The sequence below is a fragment of the Hippopotamus amphibius genome, chromosome 1 (genome assembly GCF_030028045.1).
Source record: "Hippopotamus amphibius kiboko isolate mHipAmp2 chromosome 1, mHipAmp2.hap2, whole genome shotgun sequence".
In the NCBI taxonomy this organism is placed as follows: domain Eukaryota; kingdom Metazoa; phylum Chordata; class Mammalia; order Artiodactyla; family Hippopotamidae; genus Hippopotamus; species Hippopotamus amphibius.
The window spans coordinates 11,873,008-11,896,206 of record NC_080186.1 but is presented as its reverse complement, the minus strand read 5'-3'; the positions used below and the strand labels follow the sequence as shown (position 1 = coordinate 11,896,206).

The 23,199-nt window shown below is 40.2% G+C and overlaps 1 protein-coding gene across 3 annotated transcripts in view; it reads right to left on the bottom strand.

Moving 5' to 3' along the window:
- LOC130830130 (protein DDI1 homolog 2) overlaps positions 1–23,199 on the bottom strand; it is a 34,778-nt gene that overhangs the window by 7,731 nt on the left and 3,848 nt on the right. For 2 of the 3 annotated variants that reach the window (XM_057697128.1, XM_057697162.1), the window contains exons 2-7: positions 18,754–18,883; positions 15,898–16,134; positions 13,024–13,150; positions 10,000–10,127; positions 6,902–7,030; positions 1,571–1,674 (exon numbers count right to left, since the gene is read on the bottom strand). In XM_057697128.1, coding sequence (XP_057553111.1) covers positions 1,571–1,674; positions 6,902–7,030; positions 10,000–10,127; positions 13,024–13,150; positions 15,898–16,134; positions 18,754–18,883 — 855 coding nt within the window. The remainder of the gene's footprint in view (positions 1–1,570; positions 1,675–6,901; positions 7,031–9,999; positions 10,128–13,023; positions 13,151–15,897; positions 16,135–18,753; positions 18,884–23,199) is intronic. The other variant, XM_057697137.1, reaches the window with a different exon arrangement.

Below are 23,199 nucleotides of genomic sequence, written 5' to 3'. Positions count from 1 at the left end.
ATACATTCACTCATTCCTTCTACTTAAAATTCTACACCTTGATTTGAATATCAATGCAATATATGTTAATGGGAATTTAATATTAAACATTTAAAAAAGAATATTAGTGTGCTCGCTTTGGCAGCACATATACTAAAATTGGAACAATATAGGGAACTCCCTGGCGGTCCAGTGGTTAGGACTCTGCACTTTCACTGTAGGGGGCTGGGGAACTAAGATCATGGTGTGGCCAAAAAAAAATTTAAATTGGAACGATACAGAGAAGATTAGCAATTTGCAATGACATGGATGGACCTAGGGATTGTCATACTAAGTGAAGTCAGACAGAGAAAGACAAATACATCATGTATATATAGAATCAAAAAATGGTACAAGTGAACCTATCTACAAAACAGAAATTGAGTCACAGATGTGTAAAGCAAACTTATGGTTTCCAAGGGGTAAAGGGGGGAAGGGATAAACTGGGAGATTGGGATTGACATAGACACACTACTATATCAATAAAATAGGTAACTAATAAGGACCTACTGTATAGCACAGGGAACTCTACTCAATGCTCTGTAATGACCTATATGGGAATAGAATCTAAAAGAGTGGATATATATGTTTGTAAAACTGACTCACTTTGGTGTACAGCTAAAACTAACACGACACTGTAAATCAACTATAATCCAATTTAAAAAAGAGAGAGAGGAAAAAAAAGCATATTAATGACATAAAAGTACTGACTAGATATGAAACCTTGTTGTAAGAATTTTACTACCCAAGAGCACACTAATTGCTTCTTCAATGAGAGAAGTTTATCTTTCAAGCAATTAGGCTTCAGAATAGAAATATAAAAATCACTGCAAATGAACATATTTATAGATCATTCTCCCTGTATTAAACATTTCCATTCCCATCATCTTATGTACACCTTTTTCCTTAATCTTGAAGCTCTTCTTCCCAACTATTGTTTGATCAGCTACTAAGGATATACTAAACTTACGCTCGCAGTAAAATCATCATTGTATATGATGTTCACCTCCCTACAAACCCATCAAAAAATTACTTGAGGGACTTCCCTGGTTGTCCACTGGTTAAGACTCTGAGCTCCCAATGCAGGGGGCCCGGGTTCAATCCCTGGGCAGGGAACCAGATCTCACATGCTGCAACTAAGAGCCCGCATGCTACAACCAAAAGATCCCGCACGTGGCAGTGAAGATTTTGCAGACTGTCACTAAGACCCAGCGCAGCCAAATAAATAAATAAATATTTTTTAAAAAAATTGTTTTAAAAAAATTAGTTGAGTTCTAATCAGAAACTAAAAATTACACAAGGGAACCAAACTGTCCACTACAGTCTCAAAACAGATGGCAAGAGTCAACAGATTCAGAAAGATTTTACAAAAAGACTCTGTTTCTACTGATACAGAATTTCAAACCCTGTATGACAACATCATCAAAAAAGGACCTTTCCAGGTCTGAAGTCATGCTTCTTAGTTTTCCAGTATATACAACCAAGAGAATGATGCAATTACCATTTAACACACAGAAAGCTAATGCAAAAAGAAAGTGAAGCTCTTAATTACCTGATGCCGTTTCAGCATGTCCAGTCCCAAAAGCATGTCCATGGGCTGTTCCTCAAGTATAGAGAAGGAACATGCCAGGAAATCTCCTTCAATTTGAACCTGAGCTAAAGCACATGAAGAAAGGAAGAGGTTACTGATTTTTCCAGGGAAGGTCTGGAAATGTATCTATTATTCTGTGCCTTTCTTCCTGCAATCAGTCAAAGGCAAGCCAAAGCATGCAAACAAGTGAGTTAAGTATGAAAATCCAATAAGACCAATAATCAGGTTAAAAGCCAATGAAAGCACCAGCTCATAAAGTGGATTGGGTAGAACTACCACCCACAAGACCTGGCTTGATATATGATACCTTTAGGATACACGCTCAGCTGGTAAAGAAAGCTGGCATTAAGAATAAAAAAAAAAAAGACCAAGACCAAGACCAATTTCTCCAATAATAACCACCTGCTTCCTATACACCTATAAAAGGTTTTCCAAAAGGAAATCAGTATACTTTAAACCTTTTAAATTAACCTCTAAGAAGTAAACTGTTTATTACTGCCTGTTATAATCAAGTTTCTTTGCTTGAAGCCTCCTACCTTGCCTCTTTCCTCACTCTTATTTTATATACAAGATATTTTAAAAAAAATACTGTCATTAACTATATCTTATGAGAAGAAAAGTATATGAAATATATATGTGTGTCTGTGTGTCTGTCTATATATATATATATATATATATATAGACACACAGTGTAAAGCATAATAAAATAACCCACACATCTATTTCCCAGGTTACGAAACAGGAAACTAATAAGTTTCCTGTATGTCCTACTGATCATAGCTTATTCTTTGCCTCCTCTTACCCTCCAAACTATCTTGGTTTTTATGTTAATCATTCCCAGCTTTTCTTACAGTTCTTACCATTTTTTTTTATACATTTATTTTTATTTACTTATTTATTTATTGGCTGTGTTGGGTCTTCGTTGCTGCACACGGGCTTTCTCTAGTTGTCGCGAGCGGGGGCTACTCTTCGTTGTGGTGTGCAGGCTCCTCACTGTAGTGGCTTCTCTTGTGGAGCACGGGCCCTAGGCACATGGGCTTCAACAGTTGCGGCACATGGGCTCAGCAGTTGTGGCTCACGGGCTCTAGAGCACAGGCTCAACAGTTGTGGCACACGGGCTTAGTTGCTCCAAGGCATATGGAATCTTCCCAGGGCAGGGCTCAAACCCGTGTCCCCTGCATTGGCAGGCAGATTCTTTACCACTGCACCACTCAGGAAGTCCCAGTTCTTACCATTTTTGTATGATTTCTAAGCAATGTTATGGTTAACTTTGTGGTTTTGAATTATGATTTGCTTCTTTTACTCCAAAGATATTCTGAGATATTTTATTTCTGTGGATGCATGTGACTATATTTCTTTCACTTACACCTCCCGTAAGAATATGTACTGTAATGTCTAAGACACCACCACTGATTTATCCATTCTGCTGCTATGGGACTTCTAGGTTGCTTCCAGTCTCTGCTGTTATAAGCGATGCTAACGTGAGTACTCTTGCACTTGTCTCCTGGTGTGCCCTGAGTTTCTCTAAGGTATACTCTAAAAACATACAGGGTTCCACGGGATATTAGGCTCAGCTCTACTTGATGTTGAATTATTTTCCAAAATGTTTCCAGGGTTTTTTTAAAAGTTCCCACTGTTCCACATTCTCCCAACATTCAATATTATTAGATTTAAAATATGGCAAGTAATTCCCTATTTCCCTGATTAATGAGATAAAGCAATTTTTCACACATTTATTAACCATTTGAGTTTCCTCTTGAAGTGCTTTTTCAAATGTTTCTGTAATTTTTTATATATCAGTCTTTCTTACTGAGTTGGAGGATACACAAAGACACAGAATACATATATATTCTAAATATGAATCCTTTATTAGTTATACGTGTTACTAAATTCTTTTCCTAGTTTGTGTTTGTTCACTTTCTTGAAGATGTCTTTGATGAAAAGTTCTTAATCCTAATTAGCTGTATTTATCAAATAATTTCTGTCTTATCTTTTAAAGAACCCCTTCCCTACTCAACACATTCTCCTATATTTCCTTCTAAAAGCTCAGACTTTGCCTTGCACATCCACGCCTTTAATCAACGCTGAATTGACTTTTGTGTGTGATGTGAGACAGGGTCCAATTTCCAATTCACTTTTTCCACATGGATACCCAATTTTCCTAGCACATTTCCTGAAACTTTCCCACTGCTCCATAAGATTTCCCCTCTAATTTATCAAGGTTCACGTAAGTATGGGTCTGTTTCTGTTCTAGTCCTTTCAGCTTGACATCTAGAAGGGGAAGTTATTCCAGAGTATCTTGACTACTCCTAGCCATAAAGGGCCTACATAAAACTTAAAATTAACACATTAAGTCTCACACACACACACATACACACAAACCCCCCCACAATGTATTGGAGTTTTGAATATATTACATTGATTCTGTTGACGAATGTGGGAGAATTACCACCTTCAACATATTGAAACTACCTATCCATGGTGTAGCTCTCCTTTACTTAGACTTCCCTTGTTGTTATAAGGTTTTCTTGATATCTATCATAGCCAAAGTTGTAAAATGGTACAACCTGTGCAACCAAAAGAAGGACACAAGGGACTGGTACTTATTTTGTCTCCTACTATCTTCTCACTAAAAACCATGAAAAAATCTAAAAACTAAGACTCTGAAGCAACTGGTTTGTGCTATTCTTACACAATTTCAGTCCTACTGTGTGCAAGAAAGTATACAAGAGTAAGGTATTTAAACTATCCTTATTCTATAGAAATCAATAATAGAAAACATGGAGACTTCTAACAAAATAGACAAATGTATTAAAACAGGAAAAATGAAGGAAAGAAATATGAAGAGGAAAACAGGCAGAAAAACTACCACCTGCAATGAAAGAAAAGTAATTTACAGTAAAAAACCACTTTTTTAATCTTTAAATTAAAGGGATAAAACTAATAATACTTGATGGTTTAAGGATATTAAGATGAATATTCAATCAGTGCTGAAGAAACGAGATGGGTACCAGTTAATATCGAGAGCCTTAAAGGGTATTCATAATCTTGGGTTTAGTAGTTTCACTTATGGGCATCTTAACCAAGGGAAAAAAAAGTCAAAGTGTGCACAAAATTACACAAAAATGCACTTCCATGTTACAATGACAAAATACTGGGGGGAAATATATCCCAAAGGTTGATCTTTAAACCCATACAACAGAATGCTATGCATTTATTTAAATGATGCTTATGAAATTTATACTGGCATTTGGAAAATGTTACTTTTTCTTAAAGCAAAGTATAAAATTCTATATATTATATGATCACCTTTTACAAAAAAAAAATGCCAGAAAAAGATATGTCCAAATGCTACTACTGATTGATTCTCACCTAAAAGAATTATTTTTGCTTCTTTTCTATACTTGCAAAATTCTCTACAATGAGCACCTATTAAATGCATAATGAAAGAAAAAAACAAAGAAAAGAACAATTCTGATTAAAGATGAAGGACTGAACACATGTATTTAACTTTACTCCTAAAAAACCACAATAAAAAGTCGTTTGTCTTTTTAAAGGTACAAATCACTAAGGCCAAAAATAATGGAAGAGACAACTGAAACATTTTGGAACTAGAAAGCAGATGACAATAAGGAAAACTAAGTAGCAATCCTTTTTAATATCACAGAATTCCCAAGAGGTTGATGAGCTGGTTGAAACAAGTACCCCTGCAAACAGAGCTGGAGTGAACCCAAAGCAGGAGCACTGGCTGAAGGCCTACGGAGGCACAGTTGGATCTTGGGGTTCCTCTCATGCATTCTGCTCAGTCAGGTGACTACCGCCTCCACCCCAACAGCAGACTGGAGGTTTATTTTCTCAAGAGGGTGAAACAGAGGGTCTCGTAAGAGAGGTGGACATGGAGGAAGACAGAGGTACAACAGGCACGAAGCTGAAAATGGGGGTGGGTGGGGTCGGGGGTGGTGTTAAGTGGAAGCTTACTGAGACTCTAGTCTTTTTCTCCATCCCAACTTCCAGATCACCCACAATCACCATGGCTGCCCACCCACCTTATCTTCCACATAGCCTTTCGGTGTCCAACTCTTCAATATGAGCAGATGCCAAGGATCACCAGACATTTGAGAAAAACCATCTAACATGAAAGAAAACTATACCAAACAGAACAGAAAGGTTAGAAGACAAAGTTGAGGAAATCTTGTTAAAAACCTCCCAAAACACAATGGAAGAAAGAGAAAGAAAATAAAACTAGAGGACAAGCCCATGATAATAGATTATCCTACCTGAATAACAGACATCCCTGAGGGGAGGAAATCATTATCAGAACCATTTTTCCAGACTGAAAGGTATCTAGCACAGTAGATGAAAAGAGATCTACACCCAATTACATCATTGTGAAATTTTAAAACACTGAGGTCAAAGAGAAGATCTATAACCTTCAGAAAAGGAAAAAAAATCTTACACATAGAAGATCAAGAGTGAGAACTGCAGCCAGCCTCTCCAAAGCAACACTGACAAAAATCACGAAGGAAAGTGATTTCTAACTTAGCCAGACTGGTAGAATGTAGGAAAAAAAAATAGTGTTCCGATATTTACTCCTTTGCAGTTTTTCTCAGAAAGTTACTGGAAGATGTATTCTAATAAACTGGGGCACACACAAAAGTAGAAGAAGAAAAAAAAAAAGTATGGGATCCACATCATCCAACATAAGACTGAAGCAAAAGGTACCTTCAGGACTCAGATGCCAAAATAGCAGCTATGAAGCAGCCTTGAACCACCAGTCCAGGCCGGAAGAAGCATCTTCAATAGGATGACATGTATAAAGAGATTTACAGACTAGGTAAGTGTTGAGGGATGAGTAACTCATAAAAAAATCGAATGACACTGACACATACACACACACATACACACACGCGACAATTAATAATTCTGAGGAAAAAAAACTAGACATGAAAGGAAAAATAATCCTTTCCAATTAGATGGCTCAGCTCTTGATAGTATTTACATAGTTACATCAGTAAATAGCACTATAAACACGTTATTTAGAAACATGGAGGTAAGCACCAAAAGAAATTAGCTAAAATAGTGGAAAGGGATTATCTCTGAAGAGCAGGAAATTGAAGTACATAGGGGACTGGTCTTTTTTTTGTAACCAGCTGAACCATGTTACATTATAACTCCGAGAGAACACAGGATTTAAAATTTCTAGGGATTAGGCGTGCTGGATGAGACACCCCTATCCAAAAGGAATTTTTAAAGTCTACTACCCTACAAAGACTCCCAGTGCCCTTCGCTCACCTAGATGTACCCTTCCAATAATCTTCTGGGTGCCCACTCCTTTGGCGATCCCTGCCCACCGACGGTCCACCAGCCTCATTATGTTACACCTTTCTGCACAAGCTTGGCTCATAATAGTCATCTGGGCACCTGGAGGCAGAGGGAAACATTAGATAATAAAATCCACATGTATGGGAAGATTAAAAATGCAGCACTAAGAACAGGGCAGAAAGCAAGTACACTCCCAGGCTTCTGTCTGTGGAAAATTATTCCTACCTAGCAGGCGTCCTGCCACACTTAGTTCAACTTTCAGTTTCACACTGCAAACTGAAACACAGTGTAGAAACCTGACATTGAGGCAAACAATATCGTTTAAACGTAATAATTAAATGATATTTTAAAACTTTAAAAATAGAAAGCAAAACTACTCAGAAAGGATTTCCAAAAAGTCAAACTACGTCTACAGATGGAAACACTCAAGCACTACTGCACCCTCAGATCAGTTTTCATTGAGTCTCTCTAAACATCTTACCAAGTTATTTTTATTTCAAACTCTGGGACATTCTAATTTACCAGTTAGAAAGTACACCGTGCAGTCTCTCAAGAAATTAGAACTGAACTCTCCATTCTCTGCTCCAACAATTAGACCCTCTTTCCTATCAGGAAGAGGGTACTAAGGTCTTTTCTCTTCCGGGTACACACACTCACCCACACAGCTGGAGTCAGCCTGTGCAGAAGACAGACACTTCTCTAATCTTTATCTAGGGTCCTAATCTCTCCCACAGAATCTAGTTCCACATTCCTATGTTGGACGTGTCTATCTCAAAGCCAACAGGTATAATACTCTTTCTCCCCAAATAATCCTAACTCTGGATTTCTCTCCTTGCCAATGCAATTCTTTTTCTTACAACCATAAAATATAGGCACGGTTCACTTTCGACCCCTCTTCTCATAGCCATCTCCCCACTCTCAAATTCAGTTCCAATCCTGTTAATAAATTCTGGGCAATTTCTGACCTTTCTTCTAACCATAGCAACCAACCTAGCCCACACTCTATCCCTCTAGCTAGTGGGCAATTTCTCTGGTTTCCAAACCTCTGTGTGGATATATAATTTAAAGCAAGGAAATAGTTCTGATCCTTAAGGGTACAGAATACTCCAGAACTGTCACTGTCTTTTATTTTCTTAAAATACCTTCTTCAGATTCCTTTTTCATCTGCTCAAAGATCCTCAAAGGTTCCTACCCTTTATAAGATCAGCTTCAAACCCACATTGCCATAGCCTCAGATCCCACCTCACCCTGGTCCAACCATGTCCAGCTGCTATAGACTGAATGCTTGTGTCCCTCCAAAACTCATGTTCAAGCCTAATCCCCAATGTGATATATTAGGAAGTGGGGTCTGTAGAAGGTGATTAGGTCATGAGCGTGGAACCCTCATGAATGAGACTTAGTGCCATTATATAGAAGACCCCAGAGAGCTCCCTAGCCCCTTTCAATATGTGAAGATAAAGGGAGAAGACAGTCATCTATGAACTAGGAATCAGGCACCCAATCTGCCAGCATCACTTTTTTTTTTGGGGGGGGGGCTGGTGGAGGGTGGGGCGGGGGGTGGTGGGGGTGGAGGGTGGGGAGGGGTGTGGTTTGCCACACGGCATGTGGTATCTTAGCTTCTCCACCAGGGATCAAACCCACACCCCATGCATTGGAGGCTCGGAGTCTTAACCACTGGACCGCCAGGGAAGTCCCTCTGCTAACATCTTGATCTTGGACTTCCAGCCTCCAGAATGGAGAAATAGATCTATGTTATTTATGAGCCACCCAGTCTACGGTATTCTGTTATAGCAGCCTGAACAGACTCAGATACCAGCTTTATATCCTGACTCCTCTAAACCATACCATCCACTCTACCAAGGAAATGCTTCCTTTGCCGCTTACTCACTCTGACCCTCCTGCAGAGTGCCCCCTCCTCTGCTTTCACTTTCCCTGAATTCCACTTATGCTTTAAGGCCCAGCTCAAGACCCACCTCCTCCCCAGCTGACTGTCCTTTCCCAGTGATCTCTCCTCTCATTCAATTCCAACACTTCCTGTTCATAGTACTCACAGATAACTTACACTTTATGGGCACTTAAAGCTCTTGGCATTTGAGGAAGGTTAGAGTCAAGAAGGCCCAGAAATAATGAAGGAAAAGGGAATGTGGGAAGGCAACTGTCTCTTTTTTTTCCCTCCTTCCTCACTCTGCTCTTCAAAAGCTAGTTACTGGTGTAAAGTCTACAAACCCAGGATGAGAAAGGTCCCTTTCACTGCTCTCCTGCCTTTTCTCAAGACTCAGGTCAAAGCCCCAATACTCTATCCAGGGAGACAGCTCAGTTCAAATGCCCTCTCTTTGGAGAAGCCATGCCTGAGCACCCCAATCAGAGTGAGAATGCGGTCTTTATGTTCATCCAACACGCATATGATTTCTGCACAATGGTTAAGAGTTCTGGCTTCAGGCAGATCCAGGGCTGAATCCAAAGTCTACTACTCATGAACTTTATCTGGAAGAGTGACTTCCTCCCTCTATGTCTAAGTTTCCAAATCTATAAAACACGGATAATAGAACACAGCTCACAGGGATAGTCTGAGGATTAAATAAAATTGAAGCACCTAGCATGGTGCTTGGCACATAGTAAGGGCTCAATAAATGCTAAGTGTTATATCAGGGTCTCTTATGAATTTCTCTCTCACTCGCTGGAGACCTATGAAGCTCCAGTCCTACCCCCAGCACTCAGCACATGGTCCCGCACACAGCACTCAATAGTAAATAAACAGCAGATTTACTCCTCCCAGGAACACATGCATCTCAAGATACAAACTCTTAACAGTTGAAACCTAGCATGTGCTCAGGTATTTGTGGATGAGAGTGGAGGAAAACCTACTTGAGCAGGGGCTTTTACTACCCTTTTGTAATAGGAAAAACCTATTACAAAAAGATTGGCAAGTGAAACAATAACCCCTGGGCTTGTTGGTCAGCTGTCCAAAGGACTCCTGCCATCTTTAATGGACACCAGTCTCCCCTTCTCTCTGTGTCAGGTCAGAACGTTGGATGTAGAGACAAAGACACAAAAGATGGAGACATCACCTGAGTCGACAAAGGCTTTCACAGGATGTCCATTCACTTTGCAGTTAATATAAAGCATCACTACTTGGCCAAAACTTTCCGGAGCCTCTTCCATAGCTATTGTCATGTTTTCCTCAATGTTCTGTTGCCTGTAACAAACCAAAACCAGGTACACTAAAAGCATTATTTCCATGAAGAGCAATCTGTTTTAAAGTCACAGTATTAAAAACAGATCTATACATATCTTTTGCTCCCACTATAGCGGCTGAGTCATGGAAATGGAAATCAGTGCTCTATCCTGAAATATGTGACTTAGGAGGAGGAAGTGAGATACATAATTGGCAGAAAATCTAAAGGCATTCAAATTACCTTCATGTAAAAACAATCACGTTCCCTTTACAAGCTCAGAAACAGGAAAATAAACTTCTGGAGAGTAAGGGTCACAACCCTTTTTATCCAATAGAATGTTAGAATTTCATCAATGCTCCAATTTAAACTGAGGATTTACTGGGTGTCTGGGTACATTTCCTATGTCCACTGCATTAAAAATAATTTGCAAATATACTACACAGATGTTTCAACTGCTTGTGTTGCACCTGATGCTTAATTTCCAAGTCTGTAAAAAATTAGATTAGTTTCTAATCTGTAAAACAAGGACAATAATTTCTATTATAGGATTGCTGAGAGGTGTAAGGCATCTAGTACACAATACTAAGGTAAGAGCATAGACTCAAAAATATCTAACTACCTGGCTATCACTTGGAAAACTATACACACACATATGTATCACAGTTCATCTAGGCCATCAAGATATTTCTTCAAAAAACTGAATGTATTCTAATTCTTACATGACAAAAGCAATTAAAGGGAGTTCCAACTTACTTCAACATCTCTTGTTTTCACTCCCAATTCCTCTAAAAAAACATTAGCAAACACTACCAACATTAATGGAAACTAGGGCTGGGACCGGGCAACTTTCCTCAAGACCGAGACAATAACAGAACAGGGTCCAAGGTGCGATCAACTACAACTGTAAACCACAGGTTGGCATATACAGCCCACTGTCTGCTTATGGGAACACAGCCACACCATTCACTTACATACTGTCGTACCATCTACAGCTGCTTTCATACTGCACTGGCAGAAATGAGCGCTACCTACAGAGACTGCATGGCCTGCAAAGCCTAAAACACTACCTGGCTCCTTATAGAAAAAGTTTGCTGACCTCAATTCTAAACTGCAGTGCCGGCCCCTTCTGTAATAATACTCTAGCTCAACTGTATTGATGGTTTTATCAGCTGGTCTGTAATAAAATATTAAATTTCTCAGAAAGTCAAAGGTAAACTTGTTTAATTTAGTCAGGCAAATATGCAAGCTCCTATATACCTCAGTGGGCGGGGTTTGTGTTTGAGGAGTTCCATTTGCTTTTTTTAATCTTTCCTTGAGTGATTTACCCTGCGTAATTACTTGTCTAGCATACCCCCAAAAAACTGCTATAGGCATTCTATACAATTACACAGCTTTTCTCCTAGGCCATATTACTGAATTTAAAAATTACCTAAAACTAGTTGTGCACTCCTGACCATCCACTGACTCCAACCAAGTTAAGTTTCAGCAAAAAATCATCTGAAATAATAACAGTTACTTTGGCTATGCTGGGCTCTGTGTCCCTTTACAGGCACAAGGTTTTCTCCCTCAAAAGAACACATGCCTTGCCCCAGTTCCTCTACCTCGTCCCTGGGAAGAAACATGAGCCCTATGGATGTGCATTTCACTGCTCTTCCAACAGCTCCGTGTCAAGATTTGGCTATGATGCCTCCCCCACTGCCTGCCCCCCAACTCCTGGTTTGAGTGCAACTGTTCTTGAGAGTTATGTCAGGCTCCCTTATAGGTGCAATGTGGTCTAGTTCAGAACACACAAATACCTTCCCATTTCTCTGTGTAGATTTTACTAGTGAGATTTTTCTCAAAGACAGTTATCAGTATCTGATACAATTAATGGGAACACTATACAAACAAAAACACAAGCGAACAACTTATGGCTGTCAATTGATTCTAGTGTATTTACATTTCTTTCATTTTAAATGTACTCAGAGAAATAAGAAACCCTTTATTTGACTTTCAAGTTAACAGTGTAATATAACGACCAAGTTAGGCTTCATTTAAGTAACCAAAGATGATGATCAGGCCCCTAAAAGTAATATCACTACAGTTACACTGTTCTCAGTTATACTAAGGCCTTCACAATTAGCAATAAAACCTGAATCTGAGATGGGGGAAAGCAGCTGTTCTTTTATTCAAAGGGACTGACTGAACAGCATCTTGCTCGTAGCTAGTAAGGGGACCAAGGCTGGCATTAGCACCCTTGTACCTGCTTAGGCCTCACTCCTTAAGATTCTGATTCATCAGATTTGCGCGTAAAGCCTGAGCACCTGCATTTTTAAAAGCTTCTCACGTGACTTTAATGCTGCCTCAGGTGAGAACCACAGCACTAGAGAATCTGGGGCTGGAAACCAGTCCTGCAGTCAGTTTAACTGCTGAGGCCAGCACAAGCACTGTGGAAGGAAAACAGACTTAGGACTATAAGGTTCCTCTTTGTACAGCTTTCTAATTCATGTCTAGGCCCTGAATTTAATCGGGGCTCACCCATTATGTCTAAGGAAAGAGACTCCAGTCAGCTTGAGTAGCCAGCCTAGTAGTCTCACCAAATTGGGGGCTTCTGATCAGTCCTGGGGTCATCTACCTGGAGTTGCCTTAATAATGTGCTGTGGGCTAGGCAGGGAGTCTATTAAAATTTTAGAAGAGAAAGTCATTAAGTCATTAAGAGAAAGTAATTAAGTTAGGCAGCTGTATCTTTGTAATGTTGAATCAAAATGCAAGAAAAATGAAAGAGGACAGAATAAACTAAAAGACTGAAGCTACTACCTCAGGTGCAAAATAAGGAATCTACCTCAAAGCAGATGCCAAACAAATACAAGATCACCTGGAGTTTGGGAAATCTGGATCCTCTAATAAATCTTGCTCTTTGGGCAAAGAAGTCATTACCTTATATCTTCTTCTATCTTTGCCTGAGCTTCAAGATCAAAAGGGTCTGCAGAAAAGAGACGAATCCTTTCTTGCTCTCTCCTGGCTCGGTCCTGCTGCTGTTCCACCAGAACCCTAGAAAATTTCTCTGCAAGAACAGGGGGCAAAATCTTAAGAACCATTATATTTTCATTCTTTATTAACACTTTTCCACATGGAACAATTTCTCAAAATACAACTGTAAGAGATGCAGAAAGAATGGCTAAAAATTATTTACAATGAGCAATTATGTTTACTTTCTATTCTCTGAGGCAAAGATTACTTCTTCACCTAAATTTAGTGTAACGAAATAAAGTATTTGCAAACATCATCTCAGAGATGATGACTTTTCAATTTAAATCAGTGGGGAATGACTATCAGTGTGGCACATAAATGACCCTACCCTTCCCCTCCCCACTGCCCTTATTATCCTATTACCCAGAAATAAAATAGAGCACTACTGCCCTCTTTTCCTCTTCTAGTTTCATTCCCTTTACAACATTCTCTGCCTTAAAGCAGATAAATCATAATCAAACTATTGTTAGTCTGTCTTATTACCTGACAGATACTAAGCAGGAAAATTAGTAAAGAGAAAACATTGCTTGCTATAAGATGTATGTTACAAGAACCACCTTTATTTGCTACTTCTTAAATGTGAGTACATTCAAATGTATAAATGTAAAAGTACCATCATCATGGTCTTTGGCAATTAGAGACACTGCATAAGAAATTAAAGAAACCAAGATAATGGTCGTATGAACTAATACACATCATATGGATGAATCTAGAAAACATTAAGTTGAGCGAAAGAAGTCTGACACAAGAGAGGACATGCCATATGATTCCATTTCCATGAAGATCAAAATTAGGCAAAACTAAACTATAATAAGTATCAGAGCAGTGGTAGCCTGTAAGGGGAGGAAACTGACTTAGAAGAGAACATAATGGAGCCTTCCGGAGTGAGAGAAATGTTCTATATTTTGATTGGGGTGCTGGTTACACTGGTTTGTCAAAACTCAATGAACTGAGGACTTCCCTGGTGGCTCAGTGGTTAAGACTCTCCGTGCTCCCAATGCAGGGGGCCTGGGTTGGATCCCTGGTCAGGGGAACTAGGTCCCACATGCATGCCGCCACTTAGAGTTTTGCACGCCACAACTAAGGAGCTGCCTGCCGTGACTAAGACCTGGAGCAACCAAAACAAACAAACAAACAAACAAACAAACAAAAAACCCCCAAACCAAACCCAAACAAAACCTCAATGAACTGTATGCTTAAAATCTAAGTACTTCTTTGTAGGTAAAAGTTACCTAAATTTAAAAAATGGTTATTGAGGAATGAGTTATTAAGTGTCTGTTATGTTTTAAAATTTAATCAGTAGGGTTTCATAAACCCAGGAATAAAATTGGAGAAATTTACAGAGAAGTTTATTTCTAAAGATGATTAAAAATAAATGTTCTGGGCTTCCTAGGTGGCACAGTGGTTGAGAATCCTCCGGCCAATGCAGGGGACACGGGTTCGATCCCTGTTCCAGGAAGATCCCACATGCTGCAGAGCAACTAAGCCCGTGTGCCACAACTATTGAGCCCGCGCTTTAGAGCCCATGAGTCACAACTATTGAGCCCATGTGCTGCAACTACTGAAGCCCATGTGCTTAGAGCCCATGCTCCACAACAAGAGAAGCCACAGCAATGAGGAGACCGTGCACCACGAAGAGTAGCCCCCACTCACCACAACTAAAAAGAAAGCCCACGCACAGCAAAAAAGACCCAACACAGCCAATAAAATAAATAAGTAAATAAATTTATATAAAAAAATAAATAAATAAAAAATAAATGTTCTGTTAAATACAAGAAAGGCCCAGGACTTCCTAGGTGGCGCAGTGGTTAAGAATCCGCCTGCCAATGCAGGGGACATGGGTTTGAGCCCTGCTCTGGGACGATTCCACATGCCACAGAGCAACCAAGTCCTTGTGCTACAACTATTGAGCCTGTGCTCTAGAGTCCATGAGCCACAACTATTGAGCCTGTGTGCTGCAACTATTGAAGCCCACACGCCTAGAGCCCGTGCTCCACAAGATAAGCCACTAAAATGAGGAGATTGCGTGCCACAATGAAGAGTAGCCCCCACTCAGAGCAGCTAGAGAAAGCCCGTGTGCAGCAACGAAGACCCAACACAGCCAATAAATAAATTTATTAAAAAAAAAAAAAAAAAAAAGTGGCTCAAATACAGCTCCAAATAAACTGCTGGTGACAATCCCACTATCATTAAATTTGGGATGAATGAGAATAAAGGGATTGCATTTTGCCATGCAGACTGATGGCATTAGACCTGTTTTCCTGGAACTAAAATCACTTCAACTGTCCATCAGCTGGTTAACTGGTACTCTCTTTAATTGAGGGTCTAACTAAACAGGTTAAAATATCAGTATCTGGTTATTACAATATATTATCTGTACAAAAAGAAAACAAAACAAAAACCACAAACAAAAAAACCCCTGAATCACTGTTATACACCTGAAACTAATGCAATATTATAAATGAATTATACGTCAATTAAAAAAAAAAATCTGTACCTGGGTTACGTGCTGCTAAGATAATTAGGAAAAAAAGGAAACGAAGGGGGCTGGTTGAGCTGGATTTTAGAACTCTACATAGTCCTAAAATTCTGCCACTGCTGCCAATTAATTCAGCCTTTGACATTAGCACTAATGTACCTCTCACAGACCAACTGATATGTTCAATAAATCATGTGACACAGTGGGCTGAACACACCAGTTGCTTGAGTTTCTCCACATTTGCTGTGACACAACTATGCACCTCAGGTCAGCTTGACAGCCTTCCAATTTCATAAGCTTACCAAGATCTCCACTGAGCAGAGCATCTGCCAAGGGTGGATTGCGTTCCTTCAGCAAGGACAGCTCATGGGGGTTGGCCAGCAACATGTCTCGGAGCAAGGCAGGATTGTCCAAGCCCTGAGGAGATGAAGCTATTTCTCCAGGAGATGAGTGGGACTGCTGTGCTCCTGGTTGCTGGCGCTGCCGGGTGTTTGACGTGCCAGGCACAGCTATACTACGGAAGTCTATTCGGGGTAAGTCTGTTGGGGAAAATCGATTTGAAGTTTACTTCAAATGACTCCACAAAAGCAAGCATTTGAAGAAAACAGAAGATTTGCACATACATGGTATGTAATTGTAGTAGATCGTAATCATAGACATTTTAAATGCCCTTTCTCTCACACTGAGTCTGAATATAATGACTGCAGTCCAAGAGTGAATAGGTAGGAAAGAAGAGAAAAACAGGGGGTTGGGGTGGAGGCAGGGACAGGGTGACAATGGTAATAATCCCAAATTTTTGGCTTATAAAATATTCCAGGACAATAAGTTTTTACTTATGTCTTTAAAAACTCAAAGCAGTCTCAAATATAATCACATAAATCTGGACGTAGTTCTTAAGAAAAATCCTAGTCTGCTTTGACATATGCTTCCAAGAGCCCTGACACCTTGGGTAAAGAATGCTATACATATTAAGCGAACAGCATAAATGTTAGACGTTAACTTCCACAAGTATGTGCTACATATACTAGTGCTTTGAATTTACACTTTCATGGGACTTCCTAGGTGGCGCAGTGGGTAAGAATCCGCCTGCCAATGCAGGGCACATGGGTTCGATCCCAGCCCCAGGAAGATCCCACCAAAGAAAAAAAAAAAAAATGAATTTACACTTTCATCTGTGCACCACTGCTAACTCTTCTCACACCCTGGGGAGCTACTGGGTGTAATCATCTCACAGGAAGAAGAAAAGGAACCTGCACAGCTTCTCAGCGCTGGGTACACCAAAAGATTTAACCAGTTCACAGGCCACACTCCCAGGTTCCATACTCCAGGGTGAGCTGACCTTATTCAAATGAAAGGAAAATAAAAGGGAGCCTTACCTAAAGGACCCACATACTGTATGATTCCCTTTATGAAATGTCCAGAGTAGGAAAATAACAGAGACTGGAAGCAGACTGACAGTTGTCTAGGGCTAGGAGGCATGAGGGCAGATGGGGAATGACTGTAATGGGTATGGAGTTTCTTGTAAAGATGATGAAAATGTGCTAAAATTGATCACAGTGATGTTTGCACAATTCTGAATATACTAAAAATCGATGAATTGTACCCTTTAAATGAGTGAATTATATGGTAGTGAATGATATCACAATAAAGCTGTTATTGAAAAAAAGAGCTGTATTTTTAAATAGGAAAAAAAAAAAACCCTCAAAAACATAAAACCCTAAGTATAGCCAGAATGACAGGCCAAGACTGAGTGGATCCACATTTCTTCAACCCCAAAATGTATCTGATGACTGCACCTGTTCCAAGTCTGGGGCTGTCCCGAAGCCTTTTGGACCTCAAACAGGAAAAGAAAATGCTTAAACCCAGGCGCAAGGTTTTTGCCACTTAGCACGGGTTCAACTAGGCACCCTTCTTCAAACAGACCTCAGCTGGCAGTGTGTGTGTGAGATAGTAAATCTAGGTCAACCAGCAAAACATACATGGGTGGGTCTTCCTTATGGGTCGAGAAGTTTTCATCTCAACCCTGCTACCCTTATCTTAAGAGTCCACTCACTTCAGAATAATCTTGAAACACCTGTTTACCTTATAGACCAGATTGCCTCTCCCGCCCCCACTGGTGCTCTTGTCCCTATGGCACAGCACAGGAAAAGCAAAACAGCGAATCCCCAGAACTAACAGTTTCACCAAATTAACCAGAGGAAGATCTGGGTTTTATTGATTGGTATATCTGAACCACTTCTCTTTCTAAAGTTTCACAGTAGCCCCAATGGAATAATGTAATCCAGATATGCAAGGAACAGGGCTTGACAGCCTCTCACAGCTCCAACTTCAAGCTGAATGGATGCACTGTGGCTAAACTGGAGCCTGTCATCACCCAGACACCTAAGCTCCTTTGAGCCTCTGAACCAAGCTATGGACCCTCTCCCCATCAAATTCACACACGCCCACACAATTCTGCACACTAATTCAAGGACACAGAAACTTCCTAACTCCCAATGCACAGATTCTAGATGTGGCATCTGAGAGAAATAAGTTTCTTTTTACATGATTAACAAAAATGATGGGAAAGAATCAGAATTTGGTGGTCCAGCTGCTTAAGGGTCATAAGGCTCAGTGTAATGGGAAAAGCACCAAGTTTTAAATCTTGTGCCTTCACTTACTTGCTATGAAGATATTTAAAAATTGTCAAGAGGTATCTCTTCCCCTACAATAGGTATGAGATGAGTTGAAATGTGGGTGCAAGTGCCTGGCTGACTATAAAATGCTCAGCAAAGGCCTATCACTAAATGCCAGACACAGAGTAGCAAAAGTCAGCCAGGAAGCACAGGCGTACACAGCCTCTAAAGTCCTTCCCAAGGATAAAATGATCACTGATAACAACAGAAGCTAACGTTTATTGAGGGCTTGCTATGTGCTGAAAGTTTTACATGCGTTATTCTCCCATCAAGTCTAGGAGTCGCGGTTAATTACAGCACCCTTCTTACAGATGAGAAAATGGACTTAAGAGTGTTAACTTGGCCAAAGTTACCCAGCAAAGAAGCGGCAGAGTCAGGATCTGTACCCTGGTGGTCGGATGCCAAGGCGAGTCCAAAACTCTGAACCAAAACTCTGTCTACTAATGCTCGCCAGGGCTATGAAACCATTACGAGATGCCTTACTTGGGAACTGCACTGAAGGTCGAGGGTCTGCATTCTCCTTCTGTCGTAAGATCACAACATCGCCATCTTTTAAGCCATAAGAAGCCAGTGATCTGTGGTTGTCTGTGAGAGGTCTTTCAGCATAGACAATCTGCAACCAGAAAAGATTTAACAGTATAAAGCACTGAGAAATAACACGGCACAAAACAGGAAGACTACAGTTTTCCTCCTCATTAGAGAATGTCACTCCCTGCTCAAAACCCTCCGATGATTTCCCATCACACCTAGAATAAAAGCCAAAGTCCTTCCCGTCAACCACTAGGCCCAAACAATTCGGCCCCTGGCTCTCCCACAACCTCATCTGATACCATGATTGCTGTTCCTCAAATAATACCAGCAACTTCCCCCTCAAGGCTGTTTCACTTGTCTTCTACCTGAGGAATGTTCTTTCCCAGGTCATTTTTTATTTAAGGTCCCTGATCAAACATTACCTCTTCAGAGTCCTTCCCTAATATTTAAAATGTACCCTCACCTCCCATATTATATATTTATTTCTTTATGGTCTCTCTGCCCCACTAAAATGTAAGCTACTCTGAGGACAAGGACTTTGCTTTTTTCGCCATATCCCAAATGCCTGGAACAGGGGCCTGGTAGATAAATAATACCAAGTATTTGCTGAATTAAAGGACAAATGAATCTATGGGAATTAGGCAATTTTAGATTTAATATTGAGCAGGGAGGGAAATAGGAATGACTTATTCTGGGGATGATAACTACAATATTATTAAATAATATGTTCATGCCCCACCCACAGGTTTTAGTGAGATATAACTGACATATAACACTGTACAAGTTTGAGTGAGAGATAATCGACATATTAACACCTGATGATTTGACATGTGGATATACTGTAGAATGATTACCACAATATGTTTCGTTAGCATCCACCACCTCACACAGTTATAAATGTTTCTTCTTGTGATGAGAACTTTTAAGATCTACTCTTAGCAACTTTCACATACATGATACAGGGTTAACTCCAGTCACCCCACAGTACATGACATCTCCACCTGTCCACTTTTGTTTTTTTTTTAAATAAATTTATTTATTTATTGTATTGGCCGTGTTGGGTCTTTTTTTTTTGCTCTGCGTGGGCTTTCTTTCAGTTGTGGTGAGCGGGGGCTGCTCTTCGTTGTGGTGCATGGGCTCCTCATTGCCGTGGCTTCTCTTGTTGCAGAACACAGGCTCTAGGCACGTGGGCTTCAGTAGTTGCAGCACATGGACTCAACAGTTGTGGCTCACGGGCTCTAAAGCACAGGCTCAACAGCTGTGGCGCGTGGGGTTAGTTGCTCCTCGGCATGTGGGATCTTCCTGGAGCAGGGATCGAACCCGGGTCCCCTGCATTGGCAGGCGGATTCTTAACCACTGCGCCACCTAGGAAGCCCCCCACCTGTCCACTTTTAAATGATCTCACACACTGGCAAGTCTGAAAGATTCCCAAACACCAAGCTTCCTGAATTCTTCCTTCTCTTTGACCATCCCCAAACTTTTATCACTCTTACGTTTATGAGTGGGAGATGAAAGTGGAAGAAATTTAAAAAAGAACAATTACATACAGATGGAAAAAAGGGTCAGGGATGTACGACTAATAAAAACATTTTTATGATGTGCAATCAAACACTGAAGAAAGCATGAGAGCATAAAAACAGATGAAACAACGGGCTGTGCAAAGAGAAGGGACACACAAAGGGAATCCTGTGATCTCACCATGAAGGAACACAAAACCGACCCTGCATTATAACCTACTCGTAGAGGGGCATTCAGAATAAACTTAGGCTTTGAGAGGTTTTCTTCCTAACGATTCACTCTGCAGGAGGCCACTGGCAAACTGAGGAACTTGAGTTCCGTCCTGGCTCTGACAGGCTTCACATTTCCCATTTGTCAAGCAAGCAGGTGGGGCTAGATAATCATTACACCTGTCCCTTCCCGGTCCTTCCGCTAAGCTACCGTTTTACAATGTTTCCTCATGTGTCCTCATAGCTCTTATAGTAAAACTGCCTGACATAGAATCTGAAAAATACATGATTTAAAATGGGAGAAAAAAAAAAAAAAGATCTGTCATATCTGCTCTCAGAATCTGCACTGATATGAGAAATAGAATAGGACACTGAATTTAGTTCCTCCAAAATGAAAATACTTCTGGGGTTGAACAAAAAAAATGATTTCCAGAGTTTGTAGGTTGAATTATAAGTTCTATACAGGACTAGAAAAAGTACTGTTAGTTCTTACCCTCACCTGCAAAGTTAGAACATGTTACAATAGATTGTAACTGTTATTCCATCAACCCATTCCCACCCCCTTATTTAAGCATATATCTCATAGTAAAAGTGCACCAGGATCAACACGGATGGTTTACAATACAACCTGAGAGTCACAACTTCTGGGGTTGCTTGACTGCTTTAAATCTGAAGTGACAAGTGTCATGGGTTGAGATGTGAAGCAAGAAAGAGGCACACTGAGAGAAATGCCACGCAGGCAGCTCCCAGGAGGGGGCTTCAACTCTGTGAAGCAATCATGATGTAGGTGCCAGCGGCTAAGGCCTACTCCTTAATTTTCCAGGGTCAGAAATTCAACTATCAGTATATTTAGAGACACATGATCAGTCGACATAGTCTAACTGTACTTATAAGAGAACATTTACTTGCCTACAATGAGAAATCAAACTCAGGAGAATCAGAATGTTCCTATCCACAAGATCACTGAATTTTCTTCAGGCTGGAAGTGCTACACGGAAAGCCATATTAAAAGAGCAGTGGCGACCACTGAGTGAGCGCCTACTAAAAGCCAGCATCTTTCTAGGTTCTTACTGTCTCCCACTTAATCCTCATATCCTCTTTTTTAAGTCTCATAATCATCTTATGAAGTAGACATTAACTGTCCCATTTTATGGACAGGGAAACAGATACAGTTAAGTGACCTGAGGCACCATAGCTATTAAGCAGAGAACTGAGATTGGACCCACATCTGCCTGACTTTAAGCCCATACTCTTTCCTAGGCCCACAAACAACTTTCCCAAACATAAGTCCAAAGTGGTCTGGTGAGTTAGGTGCATGGCCTTTACAAGAGCTATTAAGCCACCCATCACCACTAAGGGCCTCTGCTCACCAGGGGATCAAACACTGTCCACTGCCCAATATATCCCCTGCCCTGAACATGAAGAAAGGAGCACTACCAACTCCTCCCTCTTTGGATTCCTGTTTTACAGATGCCATACATCACTCTATCACTGTTCAGCTAAACAGTTTTTCCTCAGCCGACAGTGTAATTTTTAAAAAAGAAGGTGGCCTGATCTAACAATAAAAATGTAAGATCCAGGTAGTCACTACCATCAAACATGTACATGAAATATGAAAGACTGCTATCTGCCCCAATCTCCTAAAAATACTAGACTGGAGAATGTGCGTATGGAGCAAACACTCTTCATACTGACAAAGCAGGTGTACACCATTCTAGTCCAAGGACACAGATGAGAAAAACAATAGCTTAGCTAAAATTATAACTGCCACAAAGAACTGTTTTCTTGCTGTTGTTATTAAAATAGACTTAAGGATCTAAGAAAGACAATTATTCTGCAGCTTAAGTCCTAGCAAAAATCTAAATGATTTTCCAACTTACTATAAAGTATCTAGTAGACCAGTGGTTTCAAATTTCTACTGGTCAAAACAAAATGGGTTTTGGTAATAGCATTGGTGATGCTTTCTACCATTCATAATACCCAGATCAAAGGTTACAAGGCTCAAAATTCAAGTTCTGCCAGTTATAAGAACATATAACAGGAAAATTTATACAGCTCCAAGCCTTAATCTCCAAAACCGGCACAACTGCTAGTATTTACTCCAGAGGAGGCACCCTAAAGAGACTGAATTCTCATCTTAATCAACATTTAACAAAAGACTAACTAATACAGAACCTTTAAGCATGATGTCAAATGTTTTCTGGTCTCTGAATGAGAGACTTCAATCAACAGATATCATAACAGTACATTTCTGGCATTATGGATCATAAACTGGCCACAAAACCCTTGGAATCACATTTGAATGGCTTCATAATAGTATCTACCATTAACTGAAAGCCCACTACATGCCAAGTGATCCCACATACTATCTCATGTAATAGTCAGCTTGACTTTTACAACCCTTCTGGAAGATAACTTGGCAACTGTTATTAAAAGCCTCTCAAAAGACCTGGCAATTCCATATCTAAGAATTTATCCTGAGAAAATGATCAGAAATGAGGATAAAGCCTTAAGTATACAGATATCCATGGAAATATTACTCACAACTGCTTCCAAATGTCCCCAATTCAAATGCCCAGCAATAGGGAAATTGTTAAATAAATTGCAGTATGATGGTATATTGTGTGGCCATTAAAATGTAAACTGCGAGAATCTGTAATGTTATGGGGAA